The sequence below is a fragment of the Cervus canadensis genome, chromosome 29 (genome assembly GCF_019320065.1).
Source record: "Cervus canadensis isolate Bull #8, Minnesota chromosome 29, ASM1932006v1, whole genome shotgun sequence".
NCBI classification, from domain to species: Eukaryota; Metazoa; Chordata; class Mammalia; order Artiodactyla; family Cervidae; genus Cervus; species Cervus canadensis.
The window spans coordinates 44649703-44669986 of NC_057414.1; the positions used below are offsets into that span (position 1 = coordinate 44649703).

A 20284-nucleotide genomic window follows, 5' to 3' on the forward strand; every position below is an offset into this window, starting at 1 on the left:
CAAGAAGCTTGCACAAGCCTCCTATCCTCATCTACCAAAGGGCAGACAGAATGAAAACCACAAACACAGAAAACTAACCAAAATGATCACATGGACCACAGCCTTGTGTAACTCAATGAAACTATGAGCCATGCGGTGTGGGGCCACCCAAGATGGATGGGTCATGGTGGAGAGTTCTGACAAAACGTGGTCCCCTGGAGAAGGGAATGGCAAACCACTTCAGCATTCTTGCCTTGAGAACCCCATGAACAATATGACAAGCCACAAAGAAAGATCCTATACAAAGATACAAAGAGAATGTATCCACTGGGAGGGCATATTTGCAAACTTCATATTCACCAAAGGATTAGTATCTAGAATATAGAACAAACACTCGAAATTCAACTGTAAAAACCAAACAATCCAATTAGAAAATGGGAAAAAGGTTTGCAGAACCGCTTCTCTGAAGAGGACACAGAGGCAGAGAAGCGCACGAGACGATGCTAAACATCATTGGCCCTGCTGCTGTCATTGCTCAGTCGCTCAGGCGTGTCTGACTCTTTGTGACCCCACGGACTGCAGCACGCCAGGCTTCTCTGTCCTTCACTACACCCCAGAGTTTCCTCAAACTCATGTCCACTGAGTTGGTGATGCAGTCCAACCATCTCATCCTCTGTTGCCCCTTTCTGCTTCTGCCTTCAGTCTTTCCCAGCATCAGGGTCTTTTCTAATGATGGGCTTTTTGCATCAAATGGCCAAAGTACTGGAGCTTCAGCTTCAGTCCTTCCAATGAATATTCAGGACTGAGGTCCTTTAGGATTGACTGATTTGATCTCCTGGCAGTCCAAGGGACTCTCAAGAGTCTTCTCCAACACCACGGTTCAAAAGCATCAATTCTTTGGTGCTCAGCCTTCTTTATGGTCCAACTCTTACATCCATACGTGACTACTGGGAACACTATAGCTTTGACTATATGGACCTTTGTTGGCAAAGTGATGTCTCTGCTTTTTAATACACCGTCTAGGTTTGTCATAGCTTTTCTTCCAGAGGGAAATGCAAATTAAAACCGTACTTGTCAGCCTGGCTAAGAAAACCACCACACCAGATGCTGGTGAAGATGTAGAGAAAGTGGCTCACTCATTCATTGCTAGTGGGAATGAAAAATAATACAATTACTTTGATAACACTTTATTGCTGAGTTTTTAAAAATCTAAATACGTAACTGCTATTTAATGCAGAAATTGCACTCAGCATTTATTTATCCCATAGAAATGAGAACAGATGTTCACACCAAAGCCTGTGTACATGTCTTCACCACAATGGATGGACACGCTATGGTCTAGCCAACCCCCGGAATCTCACTCGGCAGTGAAAATCAGGGAACACAGAACAGTCTGAGTGAATCACCAGAGAATTATGTGGAGTGGAAAGAGCCAGCCCGCAAAGGTTGTGTACTATCCTGGAAACAACAGAATTACAGAACTAGACGACGGATTTGTGGTTGTCAGGGGTTAAGTAGGTGGCAGGGGTGAGAGCAAAGGCAAGGGCAGGCTCCTGGAGGAGCTGGGGATGCTCTGTGTCTCGGCCACGTCAACGGCAGGCACTCTGCGAGATGTCACCCCTCAGGAAGGCTGGGAAACGGTGCCTGGAATCTTTCTGGATTATCTCTTAGAGCTGCATGAGAATCTACAATTATCTCAAAATATGAAGCTTAGTTGAAAACAAAAAACAACACCTCATAGGGCTTCCCTGGTAGCTCAGCGGTAAAGAATCTGCCTGCCAATGCAGGAGACACGGGTTTGATCCCCGATCCGGGAAGATCCCACATGCTGTGGAGCAACTAAGCCCGTGCTCCACGGCTGCCGAGCCTGTGTTCTGGAGTCCGGGACCCACAGCTACCGAGCCCGCACTCTGGAGTCTGGGACCCACAGCTACTGAGCTCACACGCCTCAACTGCTGAAGCCCGTGTGCCCTAGAGTCCGTGATCTGCAACAAGAGAAGCCACTGCAGGGAGAAGCCCTCTCACCGCAACAAGAGAATAGCTCCTGCTGCAGCTGGAGAGACATTATTTTCTCGGGCTCCAAAATCTCCTTTCAGGACTTGAAATAGCTCAGCTGAAATTCCATCACCTCCACTAGCTTTGTTCGTAGTGATGTGAACACCATCCTGGTTTATCTGTGTCATTAAGATCTTTTTTTTTATATAGTTCTTCTGTGGTTTCTTGCCACCTCTTCTGAATATCTTCTCTTCTGTTAGGTCCGTATCATTTTTGACCTTTATTGTGCCCATTTTTGAAAAGGCAAAAAGATAAGATACCAAATTATTTACCAATATTTTCTCAAGGTGAGAGTGGCAACTTTTGATTCATTTCTTCTCCCATTACAAAAAACCGTGTTGGCCTCTCCTTTGGGGTCGGCCCGCCCTCATGCCTCGGAGGGTGTACAATCATTTATTTACACGATAAAACTCTTGAGCTGTTAAAAAAAAAAACAACTGTGTTACTATCTGTGTGACAAAGGGCTTCCCAGGTGGTGCAAACAGTAAAGAGTCCACCTGCCAATGCAAGGGCCATAAGAGATGCAAGTTCGATCCCCGGGTCGGGAAGATCCCCTGGAAGAGGGCATGGCAATCTACTCCAGGGCTCTTGCCTGGAGAATTCCATGGACAGAGGAGCCTGGTGGGCTATATAGTCCACAGGGTCAATAAGAGTCGGACATGACTGAAGCCACTTAGCGCACATGCACGCACGTGTATTTACCATGCTAACCACGTCGAAGTGAACAGCTCAGAGGCAGAAAGGGGCCCGCATCACTGTGCGTCTCGCCCACCGTCCACCTGTAGAATCTCAGTCTCCTGATGAGCCCTCACTGCCCTCCCCCATGGCCCCAGCCCCTGGCCACCTCCCGTGTCTGTGGATGCGACCCCTCCAGGGACCTCCTGTGGGGGGAGTCAGACAGCATCTGTGCTCTGCGACTGGCTTATCTCATCGAGCACCGTGTCCTGCAGGTTCCTCTTGTGCCGGATGTCCTTCCTGCTGAAGGCTGAGTGACGCCCACCGTGTGGAGAGAGCTCCGTTCACGTCCCCCTCATCCGTCCGTGGGCCATGGACCCCTGGGCTGCCTCTCCCGGACTTGCTGTGAGCACAGGCTGCTCATATCTCCCTGAAATCCTGCTCTCATGTCTTTTGGGGATACGTCCAGAGGTGGTCTGGTTTACACTGTGAAAAACACCTTGAAATGTGCTGATGCGTTCACCCCCACCCCCCTCCAACTGCTGACTCCTTTGTCCTGGGCTCAGCAGCTGAGCTGGACAGCTGACCCTCAGCAGGCCCCCGGGGTCACAGTCAGAGCTGTTTGGACAGCCTGGCCGTCCTCCTGTCTTCCCGGAGGCTGACGGAGCGGTGATGGGGACGCCGCCTGACCTGTGCAGACCCCTGCCTGCGGATGGCGGTGCCCGGGGAGGGGCTGGCACATAGCTCTGAGGGCAGAGGAGGGGCTTCTTCGAGGGTCAGCTGCTCCCTGGCCCCTGGCTGCTGAGGGAGGCAGGTGCCTCCTTGGAACGGTCTCACTGCTGGGAGGTGGGAGATGACTGCTGAGCGGGCCTGGGGCACTGCGGAGGGAGGTGGGGAGGGGGCTGAGGCCTCTGGGCTTCCTGGGGCAGGTGGAGTGAGGAGGCGGGCAGGGCTGAGAAGCTGGGCTGGGCCCAGGGAGGTGAGCGACCCCAGGGCCCGCACTGCCCTCCCAGGCCCTGACAGAGCGGGGCCCGGCTGCGGGGCGCGGACGGGCAGGGGCATCCGGGGTCAGGGCCGGCCGGAGCTGCGGGTCGGGGCTCAGGGCTGCGGGTTCCAGGCCAGCTCTCGGCAGGAATTCTGTTTGCCCAGTGACTCAGATGAACAAACACGTGCAGAAAGGTCCAAATCAGTGCAGCCCCACCATGAAATCAAATTTACTCTCCTTCCGCCCCACGGGCATCTCTTGGTGTCTCTGCCTCCCGGGCCCCAGGGCGGGCATGAGGGTGAGGGCACCTTCCTCCTTATCAAGGAAGTCTCTGGGCTGGGAGAAACTCGGGGCTACCCTGCCCTTTCTGTCAACAGCGCGATAATTCCTGTAAGGCTATCGGAGGTTCCCAGCACCTCCAGCCAAGATGGCACCCACTTCCTCTTCATGGGCTCGAGGGGCTCCGTGTGTCTTTGTCCTGGGTTCATCCCCTGCCACGCGGGAGACGCGGCAACCTTTCCCCAGACTGCTGGTTCCCCACCTGTGACATCAGGGCCCAGAGTGGCCCATCTGCTACGCGGCCAAGGCCGCACCCTTGGCCCACAGGGTCCCCTGAGTCAGGCGCGGCTGCGGGTCCCGGATGCTGAGAATCTGGGTCAAGAGTTCAGACGCCGCCAGGCGAGGAAGGCGTGGCCCTTTTGACTGTCACAGTGCAATCTGGCCTGCGCCACACCGTGACTCCAGGCGTGCTAGAATGCACACAATCACGGGTTATACCGCGCGGCATCAGGAAGTCTCCTAGGGGGACCCCACGAGGGTGGTGGGGGCTCTTCTGGGGGCTGGATGCAGCTCAGAAGATGCTCCCCTGAAGTCTATTCTGTCCTGGGGGCAGCTCGGTCTGTGATCACTGATTTCCAGACGAGGCACAGGGAGGGTGATGTGCTGGCCGGGGGCACACAGCTGATGGGTGTCGGGGCCAGGATACACCTTCTCCCAGGGTCTGGAGCCCCTGGCCCTGGGTTCAGACCCTAGTTGGCCCCCTGAGGTCAGGTGCTTCCCACCTGTGTCACCCAGAAGTGGGGACACCCCGAGACCCTACCTCTCAGGAGTTGTTGGTGTCCCATGGACTGGATTACACGGTGAAGCCTCCAACAAGTGCACCTGGCTCACCAGGGCCGCCGTGATTGTGTCGGAGCAGCTGGCCCTGTACTCAGGGCGTCCGAGATGGGACTGGCAGAGTACCCGCAGGGGAGACAGCCGGCCACTCCACCGTCTGGGCAGAAAACAGGAGCCGCAGCCGACTGTCTGCTTTACCATCTGTGGCTGGTCCAGGCCTGTCCTTTTCTTCAGGGGGTGGGGCTGGAGGGACCTGGCATTTGGGGTGCAGGCGTCCACCTCTGGGTTGGAGGTGTGCCCCAGGTGTGAGGATGGAAGTCAGGTCTCCCCACGGCGGCCCCTTGAGGGCACTGGGCTTGCGGAGGGTGGCCTGGCTCCCAGCCGCCTGGCCACTCTGCTGTGCTCACCTCTCTGGCCTGGAGGGGCAGAGGCCAAGCCTCGAGTCCCACGTGGGAAGGGCCGTGAAGCTGCCCTCTTTTGCTGCCCCGAAGCTGCACCTGTGCCCCTGGACAGAGCATCCACCTTGGTGGGGAGCAGGGAGAGTCGGGGCTGAGGGCAGCTGATGGGACCGCTTGGGGCCCCAGGTCACACAGCTCCCGCAGAGCAAACCCCAGGCACCTGCGCTGGGACCGCAGCTGCCCCCCAAAACTGGGAGGGGTCCCGGCACTGGGCAGGCAGTGCTGAAGCCGGGGTCCCCTGCCCTGGCCACTTCGGTCAGGAACAGCTGGGCTGGGCCGGGCCAGGCCATAGTCGAGATCAGGGTCGGGGTCAGGCAGCCCCGGGTCCAGAGGGGTGGACGGGTGGGCTGTGTGTCTGTCCAAGGAGAGAGCTGTGAGGACCATGCTGCCCCTGGGTGCCCGGGGTGCTGTCACCCCGGGAGGAAAGCGCTGGGCCGGTTCCCTGGCCCCGCTCCTGCGGGCTCCTGGCCCACCCATAGGGCCGGCTCCCTGCCCCTGCTCCTGCGGGCTCCTGGCCCACGGTGGGGCCTGGTTCTCGACGGGCGGGCATTTCCCCATCATCTGAGTCAGTCACTTGTACGTGCAGGGTTGTCTGATGCTCGCCTCCCATCCCAAATCGGAGCTGCCGGAGCGAGTCGGCGGCCTGCATCCTGGGCACATCCCGCCACGGTCCTCTTGTTGCCATGGCAAGCCGTGGGCGCTCCTGTCAGGGCGGGATCCCAGCCCTCCATCCACACAAGCACTGCCCTGCCGGACCCCAGTTGACCCACAGTTTATCAGGTCCAGGTGGGGCCGGCAACAGCCCAAGGGCAGCTGACCCCGAGGAAGCAAGGCCTCTGGGGCCACTTCCCTGTGCCAGCCATGTCCCCAGGCGTAGTGCCCTACGTGAGTCCTGGACACGCAGCCTTGCTCCTGCCATGGACTCTGTTCAGAGGGGTAAACTGAGGCGGCCGACACGTCCAGCTGGGCTCCTTCCCCTGTGTGGCCTCTCACTGAGCATGGAGGCCCTGAGAGGAGGACGCTGGAGTTTAAAGGGTCCCCCTCCAGTCCCCATCCTTCCAGAGCCCCTAGTGGGCACGTGGGGAGGTCCCAGGGAAGAAGGCCCCTGGGTGCCTGGGCTGGGTCACTGGGCCACTCCGGCCCCGAAGCCAGGCCCTCTCCCCATGGGGTGCTTCTTATGGGGTTCCCCTGCAAGGCAGGCTGACCCTGGGGTGGGGCATACACTGGTGGCTCAGACAGGGCAGGGGGCATGGGGGGCCCAGGCCCCTGCCCCACGCCAGCGGCGTGAATGCCGGTTGTCCTGCTGCCTCCCGGCCTGCCTGGGGTCACGAGGAGAGTGGGCTCACGTCACCGCAGCCTCCTTCCCTGACCTGCGCTCCGGCCCCCGAGGCCGACCCTCAAACCTCCCCCAAGGCACGATTGCTCACGTCCGATATCCCAAACACAAAAGCCACAGCCCTTTGGAGCCAGACGTGACCCTTGGACTGTCCCCTAGGGACCCACTCTGCTCAGCACCAGGCTGCCAGCTGGTGGTCCAGCTCTAGAGCCCGGCAGCTGCGTGGGGACAGTGGGGATGCGAGGCGGCAGCCGGTGTGCGGGGCCGCTCCCACTGTACCCCTCAGCCCGGCCTGTGTGAGCGGCCACCAGCGCTCATCACTCACCCTCACTCACTCATTCATTCACTCACTCATTCACGTTCACTCACTCATTCATTCATGCATGCACTCATTCATTCACTCACTCATTCACATTCACTCACTCATTCATTCACACACTCATTAGTCATTCATCCACATTCACTCACTCATAACTCACTCATTCACTTATTCACTCATCACTCACATTAACTGACTCACTCATTCACTCACTCACCCACTCATTCTTTCATTCACACAGTCATTCACTCACACGCTCATTCATTCACTCACTCACCATGCCCCCCCCCCACTCCTGTTCTGTGTGAGGTGTTCTTTCTACTAGATACCAGGGTAAATCGGGGGCGTGAGAAGGGAAAGGCTCCGGGACGGAAAGCTAGGTGCCCGTAAGGAGCTCAGGACAGGCCCCGAGAGCCAAAGCAGAAGCTCCAGTCAGCTCCACGGAGCCCCTGAGCCAGGCCTGCCTCAGCATGAGGGACCCGGCCCCGCGGCTCTGCCCCGGGAAGAGCCTCCTGGCCGGCCCCCTGTGGCAGTGGGGCCACCAGTTACGGTGGGTGCTGTGTGTGGTCACCTGGGACTGAGATCCAGCCCCAGTGCCCAGCACCCTGAGTGGGTGACCATCACCAGCGTGCTTCCTCAGGCAGAGCCCGTCATGGCCAAGACCACCAGGCCACTTTCTGGGCTGGTTCACTCGGCATCGCCCCTGCCCCTCAAGGACACAGGCCTGCGTGGGAGGAGCTGGCCTGCGGCTGCTCACCGCCCGCCGGGAGCACAGCCAGCCTCCCAGGCAGCACTGGTCGGGGGGCAGTGTCCTGCCACCGGGCGTGCCGCCCCTGAGCCCCTCTGCAGCGAGGGCGGGGCCGGCCCAGCAGCCCCGGCTGCAGGAAGGATGGCGGTGGCCTCCAGGCACAGGGGCTCAAGGGCTGGCCTCACGGGAGCCTGCCCAGCCAAGGTTCAGAGCTGGGGGCACAGCAAGAGGATGCCTGAGCCAGGGCTGGGGGACCCCAGGAATCATGTCCCAGCTGCAGACACACCCGTCTCTGCTGTCTTCAGCCGCTGGCCATCCCAAAGCCAGTGACCACTGTTTACCTGGGCGAGGGGAATTGCAGGCCTGGCCCCGCCCTCCCACGTGAGCCCGGTGGGGCCGCAGCCAGCTCCAGGACTACAAAAGGCTCCTGCTGGCTCAGAGCGTCCTCAGAGGCTGCCCTGGGACTTTCTCCCACACACCATGGGTGTTGGCCGGAGGAGGCTGGCCTCGCTCTGGGCCCTGGCTCTCACTCTGGCCTGTGCCCAGCACACAGGTAAGGTGCCTGCTGACATCCCCAGGCCGGCCGTGACCGGAGCCTGGAGCCCCTGCCGCCCTCAATTCCTAGGGTGGCCCTGGCATCAGGAGGGCAGCAAGCAGCTCAGAGGCCTTGCCCGGGGCTCTGAGAAGCTGAGGGTGTCTGTGGGCCACTTTTCCTGCTCAGTCCCCGCTCCAGGAGATTGTGGGGTCGGGGAGGCGCTTTTGGGGCTGCAGGGTCCAGGTGGGGGACGGGGAGGGGTCAGCCGGGCATCTGTGAGCTCCCGGCTGCAGGGTGCCATCCTCAGAGGCCTCTCCCACCGGGGCCGGCGTCTCCCCGCCTGCTTCCCAGGGCACAGCTGGGCCCTGCAGCACTCGGCAGCCTGGGGACCACACCGTGCGGCTGAGGTGCCCAGCCTCCTGTGGCCGCCCGCCTGCCCGGGAACCAGGAGCCCGCCTGCACTGCTCAGGCCGAGGCTGCCCCACTGGGGGCTCCCTGGACGCACCTCAGAGACAAGGCCAGGTTCTCGGGGCGGCCTCTGGGCCTACTCCGCCAGTCCCCGGGTGCTGCCTGCCCGGCCTCCGTGGAGCTGAGCTGAGTTGTGTGATGGCGCTGAGCACCTCGTTTTGGGTGCAGCTCTGTCTGCGCTCTTGGTCCCAGATCCCCAGCTGGCTCTGAGTCCCTCAGGACCCCAGCTGTCTTTGGAGGGGCTGAGCCAGCACGGCCTCGGGGTCTGCCCCTCGGATGGGCTGCTCCTGGAGGGTGCTCCCGCCTGTTCCCCTGTGTCCTGAGCAGGGAACCAGGGCCTGGCGCCTGGGGGACGCTTGGTGGGCATGAATGCACCGTGCTCCAAGGAAGGGCCCCTGGAGAAGCCAGCTCAGGGCGGGGGGGTGGGGCTCATGGAGGGCATGGTTGAAGGTGCTGCGGCCCAGCGGAGGGCCTGGGGTGACTCAGAAGAGGCCCTCCCAGGCCCCCTGTCCGTGTGGAGAACCCCACCCTCCAGGCTCCCCCCACCCCCTTCTGTTGGTGCGTCCTTCGGGGCCAGCTCCAGCCCAGCACCCTCTCCTCTTCCCACAGGCCTGGCCCAGAGCAGCACTGCAGAGCTCAGCTTCAAGCACCCAGACCTCCCTCCCGCCCCTCAGGGGCCTGGTGGTGAGTGGACCCCCCACCTGTCCGAGCCCACGCCCCGCCCCGGAGGGGCCGCTCAGGTCTCATGGCGAGGCCACTGGCCACAGAGCAAGGGCAGGCTCAGGGACAGGCCCGGCCATCTGGGTCTGCTTGTCCCGGGACGGGGCTCCCGGGGAAGGCGCACCTGGGCCTGAGCTCAGCATGGAAGCATGGTTCGCAGCCATGGGTGTTGATTCAGGCATTTTTGAGATTCCGGGAGCCGGGAACTCCCAGGTGCAAACAATATCAAGGCCATGTGGGCATGACAGTTGACCTCTGCTGAGTCTCCGCTGGCCCTGGCGCTCACGCAGCAGAGAGGTCGCACACACTGCAGAGTCCAGAGCAGCGGGGGCCGGGGAGGGGCCCTGCCGTGGCGGAAGCCCTCCTGGGGTCGAGCTGGGGGTGGGCGGTGAGGGTGAGGGCTCTGCGTCAGCTGCCCGTTCCCTCAGGCACCGCCCTCCGTGGAGTGACCATCCACCCGCCTCTGAGGACCACCCCCGTGGTGCGAGGTGAGACCGCGGGGCTGGGTCGGGGCCGGGCGGCCGTGTCCACGGAGATCTGGGTCTCCAGAGCAGGAGGTGGTGGGAGGGTGCGTGGCTCCCCGCGGGGATGAGGCCCGGCTTTCGGGAGGTCCGGGCCGTGTCGCCGGTGTCCCTCGGAAACGGCCCGCTCTGCTTGACCGCAGCCCTGAACGCAGCCCACGGCGGGCGGGTGTGCAGCACGTGGGGCGACTTCCACTACAAGACCTTCGACGGCGACGTCTTCCGCTTCCCCGGGCTGTGCAACTACGTCTTCTCCGCGCACTGTGGCTCCGCCTACGAGGACTTCAGCCTGCAGCTCCGCCGCGGCCCCGGGCCCAACAGCACCGCGCCCAGCCTGGTCACCATGAAGCTGGACGGGCTGGTCGTCAGGCTGGCCAAGGGCTCCGTCCTGGTCAACGGCCGCCCGTGAGTCTGGGCCCGGATGGCACACGTGCTCCTGGGACCACGGCAGGGTGGCCCCAGGCCCCCAGGCCCCCGCACTCAGCCCCCGTCTCTCCTGGGGACTCAGGCCCCCGCACTCGGCCCCCAACTCTCCTGGGGACTCAGGCCCCCACACTCGGCCCCCGTCTCTCCTGGGCCGGGCCCCGTCTCTCCTGGGCCGGCCCCCGTCTCTCCTGGGGACTCAGGCCCCCACACTCGGCCCCCGTCTCTCCTGGGCCGGGCCCCGTCTCTCCTGGGCCAGCCCCCGTCTCTCCTGGGGCTCAGGCCCCCGCGCTGCCCCGGACATGGCCCCTGCCTCGTGCTGCTGATGCTTGAGCTCCGCACGCTTGGGTCTTGGTGACCTTGTCGGGACGTGACCTGAGGGGCCTCCCCGCCTGTCCTGACCTCTGCTGCCCAGGCCCTCGGGCCCCATGTGCCCCAGCCAGGCCCTCTCTCTGCAGAATTCAGCTGCCCTTCAGCCAGTCCGGGGTCCTCATTGAGCAGAGCAACGGCAACCTGAGGGTGGTGGCCAAGCTGGGCCTGGTCTTCATGTGGAACCAGGACGACAGCCTCCTGGTGAGGCCGGGGGCGGGGCCGGGGCCGGGGCGGAGCCAGGGGTGGGGCCGGGGTCCTGGCACATACCTCCGGCCGACAGCCCCCCAGGGAGGGAAGAAGGTGCTCTGGGTGAAGGAGGGTGGGAAGACAGACCACACCCCGATGGAGATGCCATGTGTGGGGGAGGTGTCTCCTCCAGGACACACTCCTGCTCGGGGTCCTGGCTTGGAGGAATGAGTGTCGGGGGTCCTCTGTGAGGAGCTGCAGCCCCGACCTCCTCGGGAGCCTGGTCCATCCTTCTGGTACTGGGGCAGCCCTGGTGCGGCTGGAGGCTGACGGGTCCTCTCCCGGCAGCTCGAGCTGGACGCCAAGTACACCAACCAGACATGCGGGCTGTGCGGAGACTTCAATGGTGTCCCCGTCTACAACGAGTTCTTCTCGCACAGTGAGTCCTCCCAGGCGCCTCCCCGTCCCCCCACCCCGCCCGCTCCCGGGTCCTCAGTGCTCCGTGAAGGCTGCCCCAGAATCCCAAGTCAGAGATCTCAGTCTGAACACGTGTGCACTGCCCACACATGCACGCAGACCCGAGCACTCGCACACTCCACACACGTGTGCAGACTCCCGCACCCCCTGCAAACCCCCCCCCCCCCACCCGCAGAGCAGGCAGCCTCCGCCGCATCCTGTTCTCGGCGCCGGCCCGCCCCCTCCGCTGAAACTGCAGACCTGCCTCTGCCCAGACCCTGTCTCTGTGTCTCAGTCCTGAGCCTTTGCCAGCGAGCAGTGCCTTTCCTGTGACCCACGCCTGCTGCAGCCCCGAGCTTGGGGTCCCCTCTGCCCGGCCCGTGGAGCCCCACGCAAAGCCCATCTGTGAGGGCTGCTTACTGGAGGCCAGCCTGGGGGCCTGGGGGCAGCCGGCATGGGCTTGGGCTCACTCTCCAGCCCCCTGGGCTACGAGGTGGCCCCAGGCCCATGAAGCGTCAGGTAAAGGGCCGATCCCATGGCCCTGCAGCCTAGAATGCCCGGGGATCCCTCACTTCATCTCCAGATGCCCTTGTCCTGCAGAGCTGCCACTTAACTGGGCAGTGTGGGCAAGGGAGACAGGCATAGCCGGAACACCCTGAATGAGGGATGCGGGCGGTCCTTGTCCTTCCGGCAGATGTCAAGCTGACCCCCACCGAGTTTGGGAACCTGCAGAAGATGGACGGCCCCACGGAGCAGTGTCAGGACCCTGTCCCCGAGGATGCTGGGACCTGCTCGAACAACTCTGTAAGGCTCAGAGTGGACAGGGTGGGGGTCTTGCTCCCACATCCCCGGGGCTGAGCCAGGGACGCCGGACTAAATGAGGGGTCCGGGCTCTGCCCCAGGGCATCTGCGAGGAGATGTTGAGCAGTGAGCCGTTCTTGGGCTGTGCCCTCCTGGTGAATGCCAGCAGCTACCTGGAGGCCTGCCAGCATGACCTCTGCCACTGCAGCCAAGCCAACCTCACCAGCTGCCTCTGCCACACCCTCGCCGAGTACTCCCGCCAGTGCGCCCATGCCGGGGGGCTGCCCCTGGACTGGCGGGGCCCCCAGCTCTGCCGTGAGTGCCCGTGTGGCCCGGGCCCTGCCCTGCTGTCCCCCGAGGCCGGGGGCAGGGCAGGGTGTGACGCGGCCTGTCCTCCCCCGCAGCCCAGACGTGCCCCCTGAACATGTGGTACCACGAGTGCGGCTCACCCTGCGTGGACACCTGCTCCAACCCCGAGCACTCCCAGCTGTGCGAGGACCACTGCATGGCCGGCTGCTTCTGCCCCGAGGGTGAGAAGGAGCCCCTCCCCGGCCCCCCGAATCACACAGATGCATCACGGGTGTCGGATGGAGCCCCTGAGGCGTCCCTTGGCCCCTGGGTCTGAGGAGCCCTCTAGGGCAGGTCCGTGGTGGGCGGGGGGCCATGCCCCTCCCCACGCCCTCTCAGCGGACAGTCTGGCACCTGCCACACGGCCTGCCTGCCTCTGCAGGGATGGTTCTGGACGACATCGGCCACACGGGCTGCATTCCCGTGTCTGGGTGCTCCTGCATGTACAATGGGGCCACCTACGCTCCAGGGACTGGCTACTCCACAGACTGCACCAACTGGTAGGACCCGGGCCCCGTCCTCTGCTCCCTGGACCCGCCCTGGGGGCTGTGGCCAGGTGCTGCGGGTCCGCTCCCACCTGGGGCCCGGGGCAGAGGCCAGTGGCTGTCCGGGCAGGCGCCAAGGGGCTCCAGTCAATATGGGGAGGCAGGCAGGCCTGGGCGAGCCCGCGGTCGGCCTGCCGTCTGGGTGGGGGCCATGCCTGGGGCCCAGCACGCATGCGGTGCCCCCCTGCTCTCAGCACCTGCTCCGGAGGCCAGTGGACCTGCCGGGAGGCGCCGTGTCCGGGGACCTGCTCGGTGCTGGGCGGCGCCCACATCTCCACGTTTGACGAAAAGCAGTACACGGTGCACGGGGACTGCAGCTATGTGCTGGCCAAGGTGCGCCAGGCCCTCCCCGCACGGGCGGCTGTGGAGAACCGTGGGGCTCCTGAGGCCTCCAGGAGGCCACCCCGGCTTTGGGCGGGCGGAGCGGGGAGGCCGAGGCGGGCCGGGGGCCGATGAGCTCTGCCCGGGGGCCTGTGTTTCCAGCCTTGTGACAGTGGCGCCTTCACCGTGCTGGCCGAGCTGCGCAGGTGCGGGCTGACCGACAGCGAGAGCTGCCTGAAGAGCCTGACGCTGAGCCTGGGCGGGGGGCACACGGTGAGTGCGGGCCTGGGCGGGGTGTCCTTCCTGGCAAATGACCTCTGCCCGAGCCATGACCCTACAGAAGCAGCAGCCTGCGGACACCCCCACTGCGTCCCACCTGCACCGCTTGTGGGTCTTCTGAGCGATGGTCCTCAGAGAGCCAGCTCAGAGGCGGGCTCTGGAGGCCTTCACCTGTCCAGAGCGGCCCAGGAACCTTCTCTGCTGAAATAAACTTTTAAAAAACATAGTACATTAAAAAAAAGTTTGGCTTCCCCAGGCCCTGGCTGCGGCCTGTGGAATCTTCTCGTGCCACGCGGGCGCCCCGCTGCGGCACATGTGCGGGCTCGGCAGCGCCGGCTCAGAATCTGCGACTCGCAGGCTTAGTTGCCCTGTGGCATGTGGGGCCTTAGTTTCCTGACCAGGGAGCAAACCCATGGCACCTTCTTTGCAAGGCAGATTCCTAACCACTGGACCTCCAGGGCAGTCCTTGAAGTTGACTTTTTAACTTTAGTAAATCTCTTTGCTTTTCATGTCAGTTCAGTTCAGTCGCTCAGTCATGTCCGACTCTTTGCGACCCCATGGACTGCAGCACTCCAGGCTTCCCTGTCCATCACCAACTCCTGGAGTTTACTCAAACTCATGTCCATTGAGTCAGTGATGCCATCAAGCCATCTCATCCTCTGTCGTCCCCTTCTCCTGCCTTCAGTCTTTCCCAGCATCAGGGTCTTTTCCAATGAGTCAGCTCTTTGCATCAGGTGGCCAAAGTATTGGAGTTTCAGCTTCAGCATCAGTCCTTCCAATGAACACCCAGGACTGATCTCCTTTGGGATGGACTGGTTGGATCTCCTCGCTGTCCAAGGGACTCTCATGAGTCTTCTCCAACACCACAGTTCAAAAGCATCAATGCTTCAGTGCTCAGCTTTCTTTATGGTCAAAATTTCACATCTATACATGACTACTGGAAAAAACATAGCTTTGACTAGACGGACCTTTGTTGGCAAAGTAATGTCTCTGTTTTTTAATATGCTGCCTAGCTTGGTCATAGCTTTTCTTCTAAGGAGCAAGCATCTTTTAATTTCATGGCTGCAGTCACCATCTGCAGTGATTTTGGAGCCCAAGAAAATAAAGTCTCTCACTGTTTCCATTATTTCCCTATCTATTTGCCATGAAGTGATGGGACCGGATGCCATGGTATTAGTTTTTTGAATGTTGAGTTTTAAGCCAACTTTTTCACTCTCCTCTTTCACTTTCATCAAGAGGCTCTTTAGTTCCTTTTCACTTTCTGCCATAAGGGTGGTGTCATCTGCGTATCTGAGGCTGTTGATATTTCTCTTGCAATCTTGATTCCAGCTTGTGCTTCATCCAGTGTGGCATTTCACATGATGCGTATAAGTTAAATAAGCAGGGTGACAATGTACAGCCTTGACAAACTCCTTACCCAATTTGGAACCAGTCCATTATTCCATGTCTGGTTCTAACTGTTGCTTTTTGACCTGCATACAGATTTCTCAGGAGGCAGGTAAGGTAGTCTGGTATTCCCATCTCTTTAAGAATTTTCCACAGTTTGTTGTGATCCACACAGTCACAGGCTTTGGCATAGTCAATGAAGCAGAAGTAGATGTTTTTCTGGAATCCTCTTGCTTTGTCTATGATCCAATGGATGTTGGCAATTTGATCTCTGGTTCCTCTGCCTTTTCTAAATCCGGCTTGTACATCTAGAAGTTCTCGGTTCATATACTATTGAAGCCTTGCTTGGAGAATTTTGAGCATTACTTTGCTAGTGTGTGAGATGAGTGCAATTGTGTGGTAGTTTGAATATTCTTGGGCATTGCCTTTCTTTGGGACTGGAATGAAAACTGACCTTTTCCAGTCCTGTGGCCACTGCTGAGTTTTCCAAATTTGCTGGCATATTAAGTGCAGCACTTTCATAGCCTCATATTTTAGGATTTGCAATAGCTCAGCTGAAATTCCATCACTTCCACTAGCTTTGCTTGTAGTGATGCTTCCTAAGGCCCACTTGACTTTGAACTCCAGGATGTCTGGCTCTAGGTTAATGATCACACCATTGTGGTTATCTGGGTCATTAAGATCTTTTTTGTGTAGTTCTGTATTCTTGCCACCTCTTTTTAATCTCTTTTGCTTCTGTTGGGTCTGTACCATTTCTCTCCTTTATTGTGCCCATCTTTGCATGAAATGTTCCCTTGGTATCTTTAATTTTCTTGAAGAGATCTCTAGTCTTTCCCATTCTATTGCTATCCTCTGTTTCTTTTCATTGATCATTGAAGAAGGCTTTCTTATCTCTCCTTGCTATTCTTTGGAACTCTGCATTCAGATGGGTATATCTTTCCTTTTCTCCTTTGCCTTTCATGTCTCTTCTTTTCTCAGCTATTTGTAAGACCTCCTCAGACAACGATCTTGCCTTTTTGCATTTCTTTTTCTTAGGGATGGTCTTGATCCCTGCCTCCTGTACAATGCTATGAACCTCCATCCATAGTTTGTCAGGCACTCTATTAGATCTAACCCCTTGAATGTATCTGTCACTTCCACTGTATAATCTTAAGGGATTTGATTTAGGTCATACCCGAATGGTCCAGCGGTTTTCCCTACTTTCTTCAATTTAAGTCTGAATTTGGCAGTAAGGAGTTCATGATCTGAGCCACAGTCAGCTCCTGGTCTTGTTTTTGCTGACTGTATACAGCGTCTCCATCTTTGGCTGCAAAGAATATAATCAAACTGATTTTGGTATTGACCATCTGGTGATGTTCATGTGTAGAGTCTTCTCTTGTGTTGTTGGAAGAGGGCGTTTGCTATGACCAGTGCGCTCTCTTGATAAAAGTCTGTTAGCCTTTGCCCTGATTCGTTTTGTGCTCCAAGGCCAAACAGAGGCCCTGGGGTCTCTGGGGTCCCTGGGTCCTGGTGCGCACAAGATTTAGTTTGAGTCCCCTGAGCGTCTCTGGCAGGTAAGGAGTTTGATTCCTGAGGCGATTTTGCCTCCTTCTGTCCTGCTGGGGCCTCTCGTTTGCCCTGGATGTGGGGTGTCTTTTTTTGGTGGGATCCAACATTCTCCTGTCGATGGCTGTTCAGCGGTTAGTTGCAGTTTTGGAGTTCTCACAGGAGAAGATGAACGCACATCCTTCTACTCCACTGTCTTGAACAGCTTTTCATGTCACCAAAAAAATAAGTCCTGTCCTTGTGGAAACATTAGCAAAGCAGGCTGAGCCTGAGCTGGGCAGGTCATCAGCCTTTCTCTGCCCTGTGGGGACTGTCACGACCCCTGCTGTGTGCTTCTCCAGGTCTTCATGATCAAGGCTAGCGGGGAGGTGTTTATGAACCAGGTCTACATCCAGCTGCCCGTCTCAGCAGGTGAGGGTGCCCACCCCTCCCCCACTTCTGACAGTCCTGCCCCTCACGCCCACTGAGATGTGGTCCCCTGTGTCCACAGCCAACGTCACGCTCTTCAGACCTTCCACCTTCTTCATCATCGCTCAGACCCAGCTGGGCCTGCAGCTGGACATCCAGCTGGTGCCCATCATGCAGGTGTTCGTGCGGCTGGAGCCGCAGATCCGAGGGCAGACCTGCGGTAAGAGGGTCACCACCTGGCACCCAAGTCCACCCCCCGCAGCTGGGCACGCAGGGGCCTCACACAGCCCTCCACCCCAGGCCTGTGTGGGAACTTCAACCAGAACCAGGCCGACGACTTCCGGACCATCAGCGGCGTGGTGGAGGGCTCAGCCGCTGCTTTCGCCAACACCTGGAAGACCCAGGCCGCCTGCCCCAACATCAAGAACAGCTTTGAGGACCCCTGCTCCCTCAGCGTGGAGAACGGTGTGTGTCCAGCAGCCCCGGGGCCTGCCTGGTGCCGGGCAGCCTCAGACCGCTCACACCTGGCGCTGCTCCACACGGAGGGACTCGGGGTGGAAGGAAGCTGCTCACCTCGAGGGGTCTCCCGCTTGACGTGACTGCCCAGCCCCACTGACCAGCCGTCCTCCATCCACAGAGAAATTCGCTCAGCACTGGTGCTCCCGGCTGACAGACCCCCAGGGCCCATTCGCCCAGTGCCACTCCACCGTGGACCCCAGCGCCTACTACTCGGTAACGCCACCTCCTGGCTCTGCCCCTGGGCCTGGGCCACTCTCAGGGTCCCAAGGGCCAGGGCAACAGTGTCTGGGCCAGGCTGGTCTCCCTGGTTCTGTCCCCGCCTCCACTCACTCACTCACTCATTCACTCACTCACTCATTCATTCAGTCACTCACTCACTCATTCACTCATTCATTCACTCACTTATTCATTCATTCACTCACTTGTTCACTCATTCATTCATTCATTCATTTAGTCACTCATTCACTCACTCATTCTGTCACTCACAAACTCACTCATTCATTCACTCACTCATTCAGTCAGTCACTCACTTACTCATTCATTCACTCACTCACTCGTTCACTCATTCATTCACTCACTCATTCATTCAGTCACTCACTCATTCACTCATTCATTCACTCACTCGTTCACTCATTCATTCACTCATTCACTCACTTATTCATTCATTCACTCACTCATTCACTCATTCATTCATTTAGTCACTCACTCATTCATTCACTCACTCATTCAGTCATTAATTACTCAGTTGCTCATTCGCTCACCCACCCATTGTGAGATTCCAAGTCCATCAAGTCCTCCTGCCCTACACCCAGGCACTGGGGCAGGGGCTGCTACATGCAGTGAGTGAGTAGCCCGCTGGCCCTGGGGTCAGTGAGAAACTGGTGTCTGGGGCTGACCACACGGGGCTGGACCGCTGGGTCACAGAGATGAGGGACAGTGATCCTTCCGGCAGCCCCCCATCAGCCCAAGGACGTGACTGCAAGATGGTCTGTACGCGTTCTTCTGAGGGAGGGGGAGCCCCCGTGAGCCTGGGGAGGGGTCCTGGGGAGGCAGGGGCTCCGGCCGCGGTGTGAGGAGGGACCGCCGTGACCATGTGACTGGGGTTCCTGACGTCCCGGTGCATGCCCCCCAGAACTGCATGTTCGACACCTGTAACTGTGAGAAGAGTGAGGACTGCATGTGCGCGGCCCTGTCCTCCTACGTCCGGGCCTGTGCCGCCCGGGGCGTGCTGCTCAGCGGCTGGCGGGACGGCGTGTGCAGTGAGTGTCCCCCAGCTGGGTGCGGGGCTTGAGCAGCACTGAGCCCACGGCCCAGGGACCCTGTTGGGGGGCTGTGGGGGCCGGGGGAGCCTGCCAGCTCTGGCCTGAGTGCCGCGCTCCCTGCATCCACAGCAAAGGCCATGGCGACCTGCCCCAAGTCGCTCACCTACCGCTACAACATCAGCACGTGCCCACCCACCTGCCGGGCCCGGAGTGACGAGGACGTAACCTGTGGCGGCGGCTTCGTCCCCGTGGACGGCTGCACCTGCCCCGACGGCACCTTCCTGGACAACACGGGCGCGTGCGTGCCGGCCGCCAGCTGCCCCTGCTACTTCCAGGGCTCCGTGGTCCCCAATGGGGAGTCACGGCATGAGCAGGGCATTGTCTGGTAAGAGCCGGAGCGGAGTGGGCGGGCGGGGGGAGGCTGGGGGCTCTCTGACTGCGCTCTCCCGGCAGCTCCTGCACCCAGGGTGCACTCACCTGCATCGGAGGCCACACCCCAGATCAAGGTGAGCTGGGGCGGGTGGGGGGCCCTCGGTTATCTCTGCACCAAGCTTCGTAAGTACCTGCGGGATGACATGCTCGGCTCGCAAGGCAGCGAGCTTGGCGGTGGCGTTGGGCTCCCCTGAGCGCCCCCTCCCTCCCCAGTCTGCGTCCCGCCCATGGTCTACTTTGACTGTCGCAACGCCACGCCTGGGGCCAGCGGGGCCGGCTGTCAGAAGAGCTGCCAGACCCTGGACATGGACTGTGTAAGCGCCCCCGCAGCCCCTGGGGCCCCTCTGCAGGCCCGGGTCACCCGCTAAGCGGGCTCTGTCCCCCGCCACAGTACAGCCTCAAGTGTGAGCCCGGCTGTGTGTGTCCTGACGGGCTGGTGGCCAGCGGCGACGGCGGCTGCGTCCCCGTGTCCGATTGCCCCTGCGTGCACAACGAGGCCAGCTACCAGCCAGGCCAGACCATCCGCATTGGCTGCAACACCTGGTACCGGGGAGGGGGTGCTCCGGCAGCGGGAGGGGTTGCGGCCCAGCCAGCCGCGGGGGCGGGCAGCTAGGGCCTCGAGCAGGGTGGTGTGGGCTGATGGCACCCTCCCCCAGCACCTGTCGCAGCCGGATGTGGCAGTGCACCGACCAGCCCTGCCTGGCCACCTGCGCGGTGTATGGGGACGGCCACTACCTCACCTTCGACGGGCGGGACTACAGCTTCAGTGGGGACTGCGAGTACACCCTGCTCCAGGTACATGGCCTCCGAGCTCCCCCGCCCGCCCTGAGGCCCACTCACGGCCCCGGTGCACGCTCACCCCAGCGGGCTGCTCCTCTGACCACAGGACCACTGTGGCGGGAACGGCAGCGCCCAGGACAGCTTCCGCGTCGTCACCGAGAACGTGCCCTGCGGCACCACAGGGACCACCTGCTCCAAGGCCATCAAGATCTTCCTGGGGGTGAGCAGGGGAGGGGGTCGGGGCAGGGAACCCCCCGGGAGGCCACGCTCCCATGACTCGGCCAGGACAGGGGTGGCCGAGTCACA

General features: G+C 60.3%; 1 protein-coding gene across 1 annotated transcript in view; it reads left to right on the forward strand.

The window, feature by feature from the left end:
- Window positions 1-8138: 8138 nt before the first annotated feature.
- Window positions 8139-20284, forward strand: part of MUC5AC (mucin 5AC, oligomeric mucus/gel-forming) — a 32002-nt gene continuing 19856 nt past the window's right edge. The window contains 24 exon segments of the mRNA XM_043452386.1: window positions 8139-8224; window positions 9284-9358; window positions 9823-9882; window positions 10059-10320; window positions 10797-10911; window positions 11245-11335; window positions 12047-12156; window positions 12255-12425; window positions 12683-12745; window positions 12747-12809; window positions 12811-13001; window positions 13241-13379; window positions 13530-13640; window positions 16919-16988; window positions 17068-17205; window positions 17286-17452; window positions 17625-17717; window positions 18637-18763; window positions 18896-19151; window positions 19220-19272; window positions 19412-19512; window positions 19590-19741; window positions 19855-19993; window positions 20085-20198. Coding sequence (XP_043308321.1) covers window positions 8152-8224; window positions 9284-9358; window positions 9823-9882; window positions 10059-10320; window positions 10797-10911; window positions 11245-11335; window positions 12047-12156; window positions 12255-12425; window positions 12683-12745; window positions 12747-12809; window positions 12811-13001; window positions 13241-13379; window positions 13530-13640; window positions 16919-16988; window positions 17068-17205; window positions 17286-17452; window positions 17625-17717; window positions 18637-18763; window positions 18896-19151; window positions 19220-19272; window positions 19412-19512; window positions 19590-19741; window positions 19855-19993; window positions 20085-20198 — 2934 coding nt within the window. The 5' untranslated portion in view covers window positions 8139-8151.